At 40.3% G+C, this 15,032-nt stretch overlaps 1 protein-coding gene across 1 annotated transcript in view; it reads right to left on the bottom strand.

Moving 5' to 3' along the window:
- Window positions 1-15,032, bottom strand: part of LOC124798902 (spatacsin) — a 369,496-nt gene that overhangs the window by 60,318 nt on the left and 294,146 nt on the right. The window contains exon 30 of the mRNA XM_047262433.1: window positions 1,510-1,652. Within this exon, the coding sequence (XP_047118389.1) occupies window positions 1,510-1,652 (143 nt within the window). The remainder of the gene's footprint in view (window positions 1-1,509; window positions 1,653-15,032) is intronic.

A 15,032-nucleotide genomic window follows, 5' to 3' on the forward strand; every position in this document is an offset into this window, starting at 1 on the left:
GAAGTGCACAAGTAACAATGGAGAATGGGAGATCACAATGAAAGAGTCGATCTTCTCCATTTTTCCATTATTTCTATGCATTCTTTGTTCAATAAAGACATTCTGTGGTATCCTTGTACATAATATCATGGCATGTGACTACACCCTTGCTTCAGTTGAGGAAGTTGTGCATCTCAATAACCATAAAATATTCATCAAATTTTTTGTTCTTCCTTAGAAGTTACATGTGCTTTAACCTGTTGTTTTCAATGGGCAAGAAACTATTTTGATATCTTTTAATAGTTTTGAAAGTACCAGCAAGCCCTTCTAAATCTTTATGAATATATAAAGGTGACATTTGTTCAAATGTCTCCTCCTCCATCTTGATCCCTAGAAAATATTCTAATTTATAACTCCTTGAGCCCCATTACGAAATAAAATCAGATCATCAGGAGGACAAGCCTCCCTCAATCTTTTTGAGGAGTGGTTGTGAATATTCCCAGATGGCACACCCATTGCATTGGGACAGTTTCTAGGTAACTGATTTGCCACTGTGTTCCCACAAGCTGCAAGGGACGTGGAGGTCTACCCAGACAGAACCCTGCTTGCCTGGGTAAGCCTTATACAACTGAGATGCAGCAGGTTCTCCAGAGGTTGCCCACTAGTGATTGTTCTGCCTCAACAGCCATGTGCCTCATCAGCATGCAGCACACCTTGAGATTTTTACAGAGGTTTATGGCATTCTCACGATCTGAATGGTTAAGCAAAGATCCATCTTCCTTGTCAGACACAAAGCCCCAATGTTGAGCCACATGGTGGTCTCTGAAGCTTGCCCTGAGCTTAAGATTACATAGGACTGGCAGTACTCACCAGTTCATGTCTCAGGAAATCTGGGATTGCCAAACTAGTACCCACTATTTGCCATGGCCCAAGAGGGCTCTTGTGTTTTATTGAATGCCACGGAAGCAATGAGCACTTCCCCCCTTCCTCCCCCCCCCCCCCAAATCTAGTAATAATAAAACAGCATAAAGCTATGTAACACAAGATTTGGTATGTAGGGCATCCACAATTCAAGTAGATCTTTCCCAATTAATTGTCAATTTACTATAATGCTACAGATTCTCCAGATTTGGCCCCATTAAGTTATGAATGGAGTGTAAAGGAACTATTATGGGGCTATTCACAATGTAAGACACTCTGTGGATGTGATTTCAGAACAAAAACAAATAATTTTTAATCCTAGGGTTTAAGCTGTGGATGAATAAATGCCAGAACTGCGTTGACTTGTAACAAGAATACATTATATAAACTGATATTCCTACTGGTATTTAATTAGGTCAGAAATCTTTAAATCATTTCATATTCATATTCTGATGTTTCCTCGTTCTAGTGAGAAGCAAACAATTTTTCCGTACAAAATAACAACACTGTGAAGGAGTAATCTGGAAAATAAATTATATTATAGTAAAATGACAAACTAATACTGTATTCTATTTGGATCACACAAATTTTAACATAATAAATTCTTACCATCAGTCCCCATTCTTCCTTCTTCGACAGACTTGTTGTAAGTATACGAGACTTTCTGAGCACAGATGCTATTCCTTCCATATCACAAGCAGCAGTAAAACAATCATGTGCTCGAATCACTAACTCAATGATGACTTTGTGCACTGCAGAAATACACATAAAAATAATTAGACAAAAGTGTTACAATAAATTTGCTTCACAACTTCAACTATTAAATTAATAGTGATTTTATTAATGTCAGCCTATGTTCACTGGTAAACATTCTTTTGCTTTGTGATTGAAAGAAATTACTGAAGAGTTGTTTTGAAAAAGTCTGGTCATTATTTTACTCATTTAAGAAATATTTGTGATTTATGTATAATTCTGTTGAGAGAATAGCACCTGTTGTGACAAATATAATTTAGCAAACAATGTGATGCAGTGGCTTAACAACAAACTTATGATATGTGGAATAATCGGGTCTACTGCCAGATGTTTGTGTCACTCTGGCACAATATTTCGGCCACGTAACTCGTTGCCTTCTTCAGGCGCTACCTGAGACTACCGTATTGGAGGATCTTGTCCAGTATTTATGCCCAGAGGGCGCTGGGTGCTTTCTCTGCCGTTCGCGCCCACTTTGCGCTGCTTGTAATGTATTGTCTCTTCCCCGGTGCTCCCTCGGACATCCGCACCCGACTTGGTCACCATCTGTGGCAGCTGTCTGAGGCCCGTCCTGTGTTGGGCGCTCTGTTCGCGGTCCGCGCCTCCTGGTCCTTGGCTGAATGCACCATGAGGAAATCAACAGCATGTCAACAGGCCAAGTTTGAGCGCCTTAACAAGAAGGTACAACAGGATGGGGACACACGGACAGTGGTCAACCTGAGCGACAAGCACCTCGATGAGGCCACCTCAAAAGCACTCAGCAAGGACCTCAACTTTGCAGTGACTCCCAGAACATGTACTGATCTCAACATATTTTCTTTACGTGGGTCAATTTTATGAGCAAATGGAAGGAGTGCCAATGGGCAGCCCTTTATCACCTGTGGTAGCCAACCTTTTCATGGAAAGGTACGAGGAGGAGGCACTTCCATCAGCCACTTATCAACCCAAGTGCTTTCTTAGGTATGTCGATGACACTTTTGTCATTTGGCCCCATGGCAAGGAGAAGCTAGATGACTTTTTGGAACATCTAAATTTACTATGGAGCTAGAGAAGGATGGACAGCTCCCATTCTTGGATGTCCTGGTCAACAGGAAGGCAGATGGCACTCTGGGGCACAGTGTGTATCGTAAGCCCACCCACACTGACTTACACCATCAAGCCAGTAGCTGCCACCACTAGGCACAGAAGAATGGAGTCTTGAAAACATTAGTTCACAGGGCTCGGGCTCTGTCGGATACGGAAAGTCTGGCCACAGAGATAGAACATCTACAGCTGGTGTTCAACAGAAATGGATACTCCTCCACAGACATCCAAAGGGCACTTCGTGCTACCAGCCAACCACAGGGTACAGAAGAGGAGCCAGAGGAGGCGAAGAAGGTGGCATACCTGCCATATGCTGGACCTATTTCTGCAAAGATCAGCAGAATTATTTCAAAATATGATATAAAGAGTATCTTCTGTTCACCCTCCAAAATTGGGACAATGCTAAGGAGTGTGAAGGACAACCTGGGGCTATGTAAACCACACATTTACAACATCCCGTGCCAGTGTGGAAAATCATACATTGGCCAGACAACCAGGACGGTGGACGTCAGGTGCAAAGAACACCAGAGGCATACCAGACTCAGACAGGCAACCAAATCTGCCATAGCAGAGCACTGTCTGGAGCTCGGTCTCTCAATGGACTACAACAACACCAAAATTGTGACACAGACTCCAAGATTTTGGGACAGTGTCATAAAGGAGGTCATCGAGATCAAGGTCACAGACAACCTAATAAACCAAGACAGCGGTTACTAGCTCAGCTTGGCATGGAGTCCGGTTCTGGAGCTTATCAGGGCCCAACGAAAGGAACCAAGAAACTCCACAAGAAGTAGTAACACCACAAGAGCAGTGCCAGACAGGCGCGGACTGCGACTGCAACCCCCGACGCAGGACGGGCCTCTGACAGCCGCCACGACCGCAGATGATGGACGAACCAAATGTGGATGACCGTCAGAGCACCAGGGAAGTGCCAACACCTCAGGAGCAGTGCCAGGCGGGTGTGGACCGTTAACGGAGTGCCCGACAAAGGATGGGCCTCAGAGAGCTGCCACAGATGGAGACCAGGTCGGGTGCGGACGTCTGAGGGAGCACCAGGGATGAGACTACACCAGCGTCAGGCAGGCGCGGACCGCGAACGAAGCGCCCGACGTGAGACGTGCCTCAGACAGCTGCCACAACTGCAGATGGTGGACAAGGCGGGCGCGGACGTCCATGGGAGCACCAGGGAGGTGCCAACAGCTCAGGAGCAGTGCCAAGTGGGCACGGACTACGAACAGAGCACCAAACATGGCTCCAGCCCCAGACAGCTGCCATAACCACAGATGGTGGACGAGCCAGGCACGGACACCAGTAGGAGCACCTGGGAAGGGCCAAAAGCTCAGGAGCGGCACCAGGTGGGTGCGGGCCATGAACATAACGCCTGACACAGGACGGACCTCAGACAGCTGCCACAGATGGCGACCTAGTCAGGCGCAGACGTCCGAGGGAGCACCGGGGAAGAGACAACACATTACAAGCAGCACCAGGGGGGCGCGGACGGCAGAGAAAGCACCCAGCGCCCTCTGGGCATAAATACTGGACAAGATCCTCCAATACGGCAGTCTCAAGTAGCACCTGAAGAAGGCAATGAGTTACGTGGCCGAAATATTCTGCCAGAGCGACACAAACATCTGGCAGTAGACCCGATTATTCCACATGTCAAGATCTCGCTGGGAAAGCCTGAAGAGTTACAACAAACTTATGTTTAGGAGTAGCCAAGCTGAAATTTTGGGTTTGTCATCTTGATTCATTTTTTACATGATTTTGTAAATACTAGCTGTGTAAGCTGGTATGACTGTATTAATGAGTCTTTGTCTGACCCTTTAGTCACTACTATCAAATAAAGTAGGCCTCATTGTTGATTTTGTGTTATGTTGTAACTAACTAAAAGTTAAAGCTTTCACATCCCTCAGGAAATTCAAATGTTAATCACATTATTAATATTAAACTACTTCTTCTTCATCCTTGCCTTGCCCCAGCCCCATTCAACTACAGGATCAGCACAGATACCCTTCCTGGCACCAGCTCTCACAGCCAGGACAGAATTTTGTGTACCCCATCTGTACGTGTCTGAAGTAAGCTCATGTTCAAGCTTGAGACTATTTTCTAAATGTTTGAGCATCATGTACCTGAGGCAAAATATAGAAACCACCCTAGTATTTACCTAGCTGGATATGACAAACTGCCTGAAAACCATATCCAGGCTGGCTGGCACATGGACCCTTGTAATTATACTGCTGAACAGATTCAATCTGGGACCAGTATGCCTCCCCAAATCCTGGAAGTGGCATATTAACACACTTGGCTATCCATGTGGGTCATTTTTTAATGTTGAACATAGGATACTTATTGCTTCACTAACACAAAAATACAATATCTGAATATGCTTCTTCCAAATAGAATAAATCATTCAAGTTAATACTTTTCCAAAATTTTATTTTAGATTCTGTTGCCAGAAAACAAATGTTATTGTAGTGGGAAATCCAGGATGGAATAATGACAGTATTATGATAAGGATTGTTGTTACTCACCATATAGTAGAGATGCTCAGTCTCTCTCTCTCTCTCTCTCTCTCTCTCTCTCTCTCTCTCTCTCACACACACACACACACACACACACACACACACACACACACACACATACAAACGTGTGTGTGTGTGTGGTCATGTGTGTGTGAGTTGAATTTGTGAGAGTTTGTGTGTATGTTGTCTATTCTGATGGTGGCCTGTTTGGCCACAAGCTTTGTTTGACATTCTTTATGTAGTGCCTGTCTGTGACTCAACATCTCTGCTAGATGGTGAATAGCAGCTATCGTTTCTATAATATTGTTTCAATGATATTGTAGGATAATGATGGAAGCAGAAGAAGTGAATCAAAATTTGTGCCACAGCCGGGACTCAAACCCAGCTGTTCTTGCTTATTAGGCAGAAATGCTAACCATTACACCACCACAGCAATATGATCAACATTGCTGCACTAACTACTCATGTCGATGCCATCCCCAACATGCCTAGTAAGCAAGAAGACCCGGGTTCGAGTCCCGGTCGCAGCACAAATTTTAACTCACTTCTTCTGCTTCCATCATTATTGCAGATAAAGAGGAGACTTAAATGTCTCAGGGAAAATTGTAATTATAAGATCTATAAGATATTGTAGGAATTCAGATATAATTGCAGACTGAAAGATATGCAGAAACTAACATAAACTAAATAAGTGAAAGAAAAGACATACAGTGAAATCAAATGACACCATAGTCCAGTTGTTTTAGTTATATAGCACAAAATGCAGAAATTTAGCTCTTATATAACTTATATTTGCTCACTTACCACTTTTACAGGCAGTGAAATTAATTCTAGGCCTAGCAATAAACTTTTAATTATCATCTCAAAAAAGTTTATGTACATAACTGTTTGTTTGTTTGCTGCTACATGTCTCCAGTCCTATTACACACTAAAATCCCCATTTCACAATACCATAGTACATCACAAGAGGAGTGAAAACAAAACTGTCCAGCTTACTGATAAAGTATAGTACTGTCCAGTAATTCACTTTTGGCAGTAGCAGAGAACTTGTATACAATTCAGGCCAACCCAGATGACTTCTCTAGCTGAAAATAAATTACCACACAATACTCAACTCTTTTAATGGGGTATACCATTATGTTTAGGCTCTACTAGTGACTTGCTATGATACTGTAGAGTTGGGATTTCGATGTGTACCAACAATGAACATGTGAACAACACCAAAGATTGAGCCTAGTGTGCCACAAATCACAAACAGTCACCAAAATTATTCTAGAAGAATTGAAAAACAAACACAGGGACAATTATCTGAAAACCAGTATGGTTTTACCAAAGGTATTGGAACAAGGGAAGCAATATTGGCTCTGAGGTAAGTGGTAGAGAAACAGCTGAAGAAGGGCAAGAGTACATTCATAGCATTTGTAGATCTTGAAAAAGCATTTGACAATGTCAACTGGAATGTATTATTTAGTATCATTTGCCAATCAGGAATCAGCTTTAGAGAGAGAAGACATACACATAAAACCTACAAACACCAAATCAGAATAGTTTATTGTGGTGATAAAGAAGAATCAGGTAGCATTCAAAATAGGGTATGCAAATGTTGTTTCTTACTTACTCTGAACATGCAAAAGGCGATCAACAGGGTGAGAAAAGAAGTAAACATGGAGTAACAATTCATACTGAAATTTGTTGTTGGTATAGCAGAAAGTGAAGGAGACCTGCAAAAAAATCCCGAACACAATGGATAGAATAATGGTGGAGGAATTCCATATGTAAATGAACATGCATAAAACAAAAGTTCAAGTCTGCAGTAGAAACAAAGAAAACAAGACGGTGACAAAGTTGAAAACTGAAACAACTGAGTAAGTGAATGAGTTTAATTACCTGGGAAGTAAAATCACGAATGACGGAAGAACCTACAAGAAGATAGTATGCAGAATTGTCCGGGCCAAGAATGCTTTTAATAAGAAGAAAAATACACTCATTACAAAGAATATAAGCCCTAGGTATAGAGCTTCGCAACATATGACTGTGAAGCTTGGATGATAGTAGCGAGAGAGGAGGGAAACTGCATTCGAAACATGGTGCTACAGAAGAATGATGAAAAGCCGTTGGAGAGAAATGATCACAAACAAGAAAATTTTCATTAGAGCAAGAAAGAAATGATGCTTCATGAAGCACCTAAAAAGAAAAAGGGCTCAGCTGTCCATCGAAAATTGAAGGAGTTGTAGAAGCACAGAAATTGCAGAGAAAGACTAAACCTCAAATACATTAAACAAATAACAGAGTAGTTGCAACAAATCAAAAAAATAATTATGTTAAGTGCATTTATTATTTCAAGGCAATATCCAAAGTTTTATAACCAGCCCCCATTAATACTTTAGGCTTAGAAATATTCAGTAAAATTGATAAATGCTACCTGCTAATCATAAAAATAAAGGAAACTAGTTAACCATTAGTAAGGATGAAAAATCATGTAAGGTCATAGAAAATAAAGGAACTAAATATCTCCAAAGCAAAAATGTACTTAAAACTACAAATACTGTCTGTTCATCACTTACCTTCACAAGACAAAATTCTAAGTAGTTAGTTATATATAAATACAAAGATGAGGTGACTTACCGAACAAAAACGCTGGCAGGTCGATAGACCACAAACAAACACAAACATACACACAAAATTCAAGCTTTCGCAACAAATTGTTGCCTCATCAGGAAAGAGGGAAGGAGAGGGGAAGACGAAAGGAAGTGGGTTTTAAAGGAGAGGGTAAGGAGTCATTCCAATCCCGGGAGCGGAAAGACTTACCTTAGGGGGAAAAAAGGACAGGTATACACTCGCACACACGCACACACGCACATGTGTGGATGGATATGTGCGTGTGTGCGAGTGTATACCTGTCCTTTTTTCCCCCTAAGGTAAGTCTTTCCGCTCCCGGGATTGGAATGACTCCTTACCCTCTCCTTTAAAACCCACTTCCTTTCGTCTTCCCCTCTCCTTCCCTCTTTCCTGATGAGGCAACAATTTGTTGCGAAAGCTTGAATTTTGTGTGTATGTTTGTGTTTGTTTGTGGTCTATCGACCTGCCAGCGTTTTTGTTCGGTAAGTCACCTCATCTTTGTATTTATATATAATTTTTCCCACGTGGAATGTTTCCTTCCATTATATTAAGTAGTTAGTTAGTTACGTGTTCCATTGGTCAATCTAATAATGACCATTATGACGTAAAAAAGCTTAAAATGTTTATTATCCACCATATGCCCTTAAATAGCACAAAATGCATGTATTATATCTACAGATTTATTTATTCCTATTGAATACCAGAGAAGGAAAGTTGCTACTCACCATATAGCGGAGATGCTGAGTCGTGATAGGGAACAACAAAAAGATTCACACAATTATAGCTTTCGGCCATTAAGGCTTTTAAAAAATATTATGGCATTTCAGTCTTTGATCGCTATTTTTTTATTTTCGATGACCGGTTTCAGGCTAGCTGCCTATCTTCAGATCACATATTGCAGTTACAGAGTAACTTGTCAGTGCAGAACTATCGGTTTGCTGTCATGACTGAGTAGTGATAGGCACAACAAAAAGATTCACACAATTATAGCTACAGAGTGTAGTTTCAGCTCTCTGAGACTGCAGACGTGTGTGCAAGTTGTTACTCTGTAACTGCAATATGTGATCTGAAGATGGGCAGCTAGCCTGAAACCAGTCATTAAAAATAAAAAAAATAGCGATCAAAGACTGAAATGCCATATTTTTATTTAATGAATGATTGTGGAAATCCCATTAAGACAATCATGTCTAGTTTTAGACACACACACACACACACACACACACACACACACACACGACTTACACACATGTGACTTGCACACACGTCTGCAGTCTCAGAGAGCTGAAACTACACTCTGTAGCTATAATTGTGTGAATCTTTTTGTTGTGCCTATCGTGACTCAGCATCTCCGCTATATGGTGGGTAGCAACTTTCCTTCTCTGGTATTGTTACATTCCATACTGGATTTTCCATTCCTATTCAAGAATTCATTTTTGGCATAAAAGGAGTAGTCAAGTAGATACGATTTCAATTTATTTTTGAAACAATTACTGCTGTCTTTCAGACATTTTACTTCATGTGGTAATTTATAGAGAAGTTTTACAGCAGCAAATTTTACCCCTTTCTGTGCCAAAGATAGGTTAGGTAGAGGATTGTGCAAGTCTTTCTTTCTTCTGGTATTATAATCATGAACATCACTGTCATTTTTAAACTGGTTGAGACAAATTTCATTACTGAGTAAATATACCTCTTAAACAGAGGCCTACACATTTTTCTAACCACTCTCTTTTGAGCAGTGAATACTTTTTGCCTAAGTGTTGATTTACCCCAAAATACTATTCCGTATTATATCAGAGAGTGAAAGTATGCAAAGTAGGTTAGCATAATAATTTCTGTATCCTCAAAATTGCCAGTTATTCTGATTGCAAAAGTTGCTGAACCTAGTCACTTTAGGATATCCAGATATGAATTTTCCAATTATGATTCTCATCTATATGTACACCAAAAAACTTAGTATGATCTATCCTGGCTACTGACTTCCGTTAACGTATTATATTTAATTAAGGAACTGTACCCCTTGTAGTAGAAAATTGGATGCACTGGGTTTTCTCAAAGTTCAGAGCAAGACCATTCACAGAAAACCAATCAATAACTTTTCCAAAGACATTCCTTGTTTCATTCTCTATTGGCGTTTCTTTTACTGAATCAATAATGATGTTTGTATCATCACCAAATAGTGTCAGTTTATCTTCTAGTTTCAGATAAGAAGGGAGGTCATTCACATATATCAAGAACAGAAGGGGACCCATGATCAAATCCTGTGGAACACCTAACGTAATTTCACCCCAGTTAGATGAAGTGGGAAACTTCCATAAATTACTTGAACCATATAGAGAAACTTTTTGCTTCCTGTTCTGTAGATATGTCTTACACTGCTCATATGCTGTTCCATGTATACCGCAGAATTGTAATTTCTGTAACATAATGTCATGATTCATACAATCAAATGCTTTGGATAAGTCACAGAAAATTCCTATCAGTGACATTTTACTGCTACTAGTCCGCAGCTCGTGGTCTCGCAGTAGCGTTCTCGCTTCCCGCGCACGGGGTCCTGGGTCTGATTCCCGGTGGGGTCAGGGATTTTTCCTGCCTCGAGCTGACTGGGTGTTGTTGTGTCGACGTCTTCATCATCATCATAATTCATCCCCATTATGGTCAGAGGAAGGCAAGGACCTTGTCTAGTACAGCGGTGCGGGTCTCCCGCACCGTCTCCTATGCTCCTCGGAGTATGGGACCTTACATGTATATACTATTACTATTTTACTATTATGAGCAGTGAAATTATATACTGCTGCCTCAGTGGCACAGCATTTTTGAAATTTGAACTGTGACATTACTGCTGAGATGGCTAACCGCTCTTGATTACGTCATTTTCTTGAAGATTTTTTGAAAACGTAGTAAGCAATCATACTGGGCAGCTATTATTGACACCTGTGGTGTCCCCTTTTTTTGTAGAGAGGTTTGACAATGGCATATTTTAACCTGTCTGAGAAAATACCTGCAGTTACTGATGCATTACATATGTGACTCAGAACATCAGCTGTAGCTGCTCGAAATTGTTTTAATATCTGTTCCAACAGAACATTTATTTCTCAAAGATTTAATGATTTTTCCTTATTTCACAAGATGTTGTTACATGAAAATTAATCCGACTAGGATTTCTCAAAACTGACTCTTCCATGTACTGCTCAGCTTTTTCTTTTGAACTATTCGGTCTCATTCTCTATAATAGCAATACTAACTACTTCTGTTGTTACTTTTCCAGTCTCCCTTCTAACAACATTCAACACTGATTTGATTTCATTGCTTGAGATGTTAATTTCATCTCGAATATACTCCAGATTTACTGACAACTTTTCTCAGTAGGTTACAATAATTTTTACAGTGTGAAATTACTTCTGGGTCTTTACTAATTCTTGCTGTCTCACACAGTTTTCTTTTTCTTTCTGAAGACAGTTTCATACTTGTAGTAACCCAGGTTTAAAGTGCTTGGTGTTACATTTAGCATTTTTTTTTTTTTTTTGGGGGGGGGGGGGGGGGCAATGATGTTCAAAAAGGGATATAAATTTATCAAGAAATTTGTTGCATTTATCATTAGCATTTGGCTCATTATGCACATCTTCCCAATTAGCATGTCTTAAACTTTCTCTGAAGTGCTCTATAAATATTGGGTTGAGCAACCTTACACTTTTACTTAATGGCTTCTGAACTGTACACACTGCTAGATTTTGTAAGTTAATGAATTGTGCATCATGGTCTGATAATCCATTTGTCACAGGAAAATCACCTGTTACTTTTAAATCCTCTTGCTGTACAAATACATTATCTATTAAACTGCTACTGTCTTGATCTAGACATGTAGGGAAATTGATCACTCATCCCAAGTTACATGTCATTAATAACACTTCTAGTTCACTTTTCCTATCAGAATTGCTTACACAGTTTACACTGAAATCACCAAAGATTAATAACTTATTCTTTTTGTCTGACAGCCAGCATAACAGGGAGTCAAACTTTTTTATTAATAGCTCCCATTCTCCTAATGGGATCCTGTACACTGTTGCTAATATCAATACTACATTATATGGCAGTAGTTCACATGACGAACTTCAAAGTGTTGATCAACAAAAAATTTGCTTACTTCTACTGTTTTGTGTTTATACCTTTGTTTTGTGTAAATGGTTGCTCCTCCTTTAAGCAAGCTAGATCTGCAAATGTACGATGCTAAACTGTCGTCGTTGTGGTCTTCAGTCCTGAGACTGGTTTGATGCAGCTCTCCACGCTACTTTATCCTGTGCAAGCTTCTTCATCTCCCAGTACCTACTGCAACTTACATTCTTTTGTATCTGTTTAGTGTATTCAACTCGTGGTCCCCCTCTACGATTTTTACGCTCCACGCTGCGCCCCAATACTAAATTGGTGATCCCTTGATGCCTCAGAACATGTACTACCAATCAATCCCTTCTTCTAGTCAGGTTGTGCCACAAACTTCTCTTCTCCCCAATCCTATTCAATACCTCCTCATTAGTTATATGATCTACCCATCTAATCTTCAGCATTCTTCTGTAGCACCACATTTCAAAAGCTTCTATTCTCTTCTTGTCCAAACTAGTTATTGCTAGTTATTGTCCGTGTTTCACTTTCATACATGGCTACACTCCATACAAATACTTTCAGAAACGACTTCCTGAGACTTAAATCTATAATCGATGTTAACAAATTTCTCTTCTTCAGAAACACTTTCCTTGCCATTGCCAGTCTACATTTTATATACTCTCTACTTTGACCATCATCAGTTATTTTGCTCCCCAAATAGCAAAACTCCTTTACTAATTTAAGTGTCTAATTTCCTAATCTAATTCCCTCAGCGTAACCTGACTTAATTCGACTACATTCCACTATCCTCGTTTTGCTTTTGTTGATGTTCATCTTATATCCTCCTTTCAAGACACTATCCATTCCATTCAGCTGCTCTTCCAGGTCCTTTGCTGTCTCTGACGGAATTACAATGTCATCAGCGAACCTCGAAGTTTTTATTTCTTCTCCATGGATTTTAATACCTACTTTGAATTTTTCTTTTGTTTCCTTCACTGCCTGCTCAATATACAGATTGAATAACATCGGGGGGAGGCTACAACCCTGTCTCAGTCCCTTCCCAACCACTGCTTCCCTTTCATGTCCCTCGACTCTTGTAACTGCCATCTGGTTTCTGTACAAATTGTAAATAGCCTTTCGCTCCCTGTATTTTATCCCTGCCACCTTTAGAATTTGAAAGAGAGTATTCCAGTCAACATTGTCAAAAGCTTTCTCTAAGTCTACAAATGCTAGAAACGTAGATTTGCCTTTCCTTAATCTAGCTTCTAAGATGAGTCGTAGGGTCAGTATTGCCTCACGTGTTCCAATATTTCTACGGAATCCAAACTGATCTTCCCTGAGGTCGGCTTCTAACAGTTTGTCCATTCGTCTATAAAGAATTCACATTAGTATTTTGCATCCGTGACTTATTAAACTGATTGTTTGGTAATTTTCACATCTGTCAGCACCTGCTTTCTTTGGGATGGGAATTATTATATTCTTCTTGAAGTGTGACGGTATTTCGCCTGTCTCATACATCTTGCTCACCAGATGGTAGAGTTTTGTCAGGACTGGCTCTTCCAAGGCCGTCAGTAGTTCTGATGGAATGTTGTCTATTCCCGGGGCCTTGTTTCGACTCGGGTCTTTCAGTGCTCCATCAAACTCTTCACGCAGTATCTTATCTCCCATTCCATCTTCATCTACATCCTCTTCCATTTCCATAATATTGTCCTCAAGCACATCACCCTTGCATAGACCCTCTATATACTCCTTCCACCTTTCTGCTTTCCCTTCTTTGCTTAGAACTGGGTTTCCATCTGAGCTCTTGATATTCATACAAGTGGTTCTCTTCTCTCCAAAGGTCTCTTTAATTTTCCTGTAGTCAGTATCTATCTTACCCCTAGTGAGATAAGCCTCTACATCCTTACATTTGTCCTCTAACCATCCTTGCTTACCCATTTTGCACTTCCTGCCAATCTCATTTTTGAGATGTTTGTATTCCTTTTTGCCTTCTTCATTTACTGCATTTTTATATTTTCTTCTTTCATCAATTAAATTCAATATTTTTTCTGTTATCCAAGGATTTCTACAAGCCCTCGTTTTTTTACCTGCTTGGTCCTCTGCTGCCTTCACTACTTCATCTCTCAAAGCTACCCATTCTTCTTCTACTGTATTTCTTTCCCTCATTCCTGTCAATTGTTTCCTTATGCTCTCCCTGAAACTCTGTACAACCGCTGGTTTAGTCAGTTTATCTAGGTACCATCTACTTAAATTCCCACCTTTTTGCAGTTTCTTCAGTTTTAATCTACAGTTCATAACCAATAGATTGTGGTCAGAGTCCACAACTTCCCCTGGAAATGTCTTACAACTTAAAACCTGGTTCCTAAATCTCTGTCTTACCATTATATAATCTATCTGAAACCTGTCAGTATCTCCAGGCTTCTTCCATGTATACAACCTTCTTTTATGATTCTTGAACCAAGTGTTAGATTTCATCATACATTTCTTCAATTTCTTCGTCATCTGCAGAGCTAGTTGGCATATAAACTTGTACTACTGTAGTAGGCATGGGCTTCGTGTCTATCCTGGCCACAATAAGGCATTCACTATGCTGTTTGTAGTAGTTTACCCGTACTCCTGTTTTTTTATTCATTATTAAACCGACTCCTGCATTACACCTATTTGATGTTGTATTTATAGCCCTGTATTCACCCGACCAAAAGTCTTGTTCCTCCTGCCACCGAACTTCACTAATTCCTACTATATCTCACTTTAACCTATCCATTTCCCTTTTTAAATTTTCTAACCTACCTGCCCGAGTAAGGGATCTGACATTCCACGCTCCGATCCGTAGAACGCCGGTTTTCTTTCTCCTGATAACGACATCCTCTTGAGTAGTCTCTGCCCGGAGATCCAAATGGGGGACTATTTTACCTCCAGAATATTTTACCCAAGAGGACGCCATCATCATTTAACCATACAGTATGGGCTTGGGACAAGGAATGAAAGAGAAGAAAGACTAATTGAGTTCTGTAACAAGTTTCAGCTAGTAATAGTGAATACCCTGTTCAAGAATCACAAGAG

This window comes from Schistocerca piceifrons, chromosome 5 (genome assembly GCF_021461385.2).
Source record: "Schistocerca piceifrons isolate TAMUIC-IGC-003096 chromosome 5, iqSchPice1.1, whole genome shotgun sequence".
In the NCBI taxonomy this organism is placed as follows: domain Eukaryota; kingdom Metazoa; phylum Arthropoda; class Insecta; order Orthoptera; family Acrididae; genus Schistocerca; species Schistocerca piceifrons.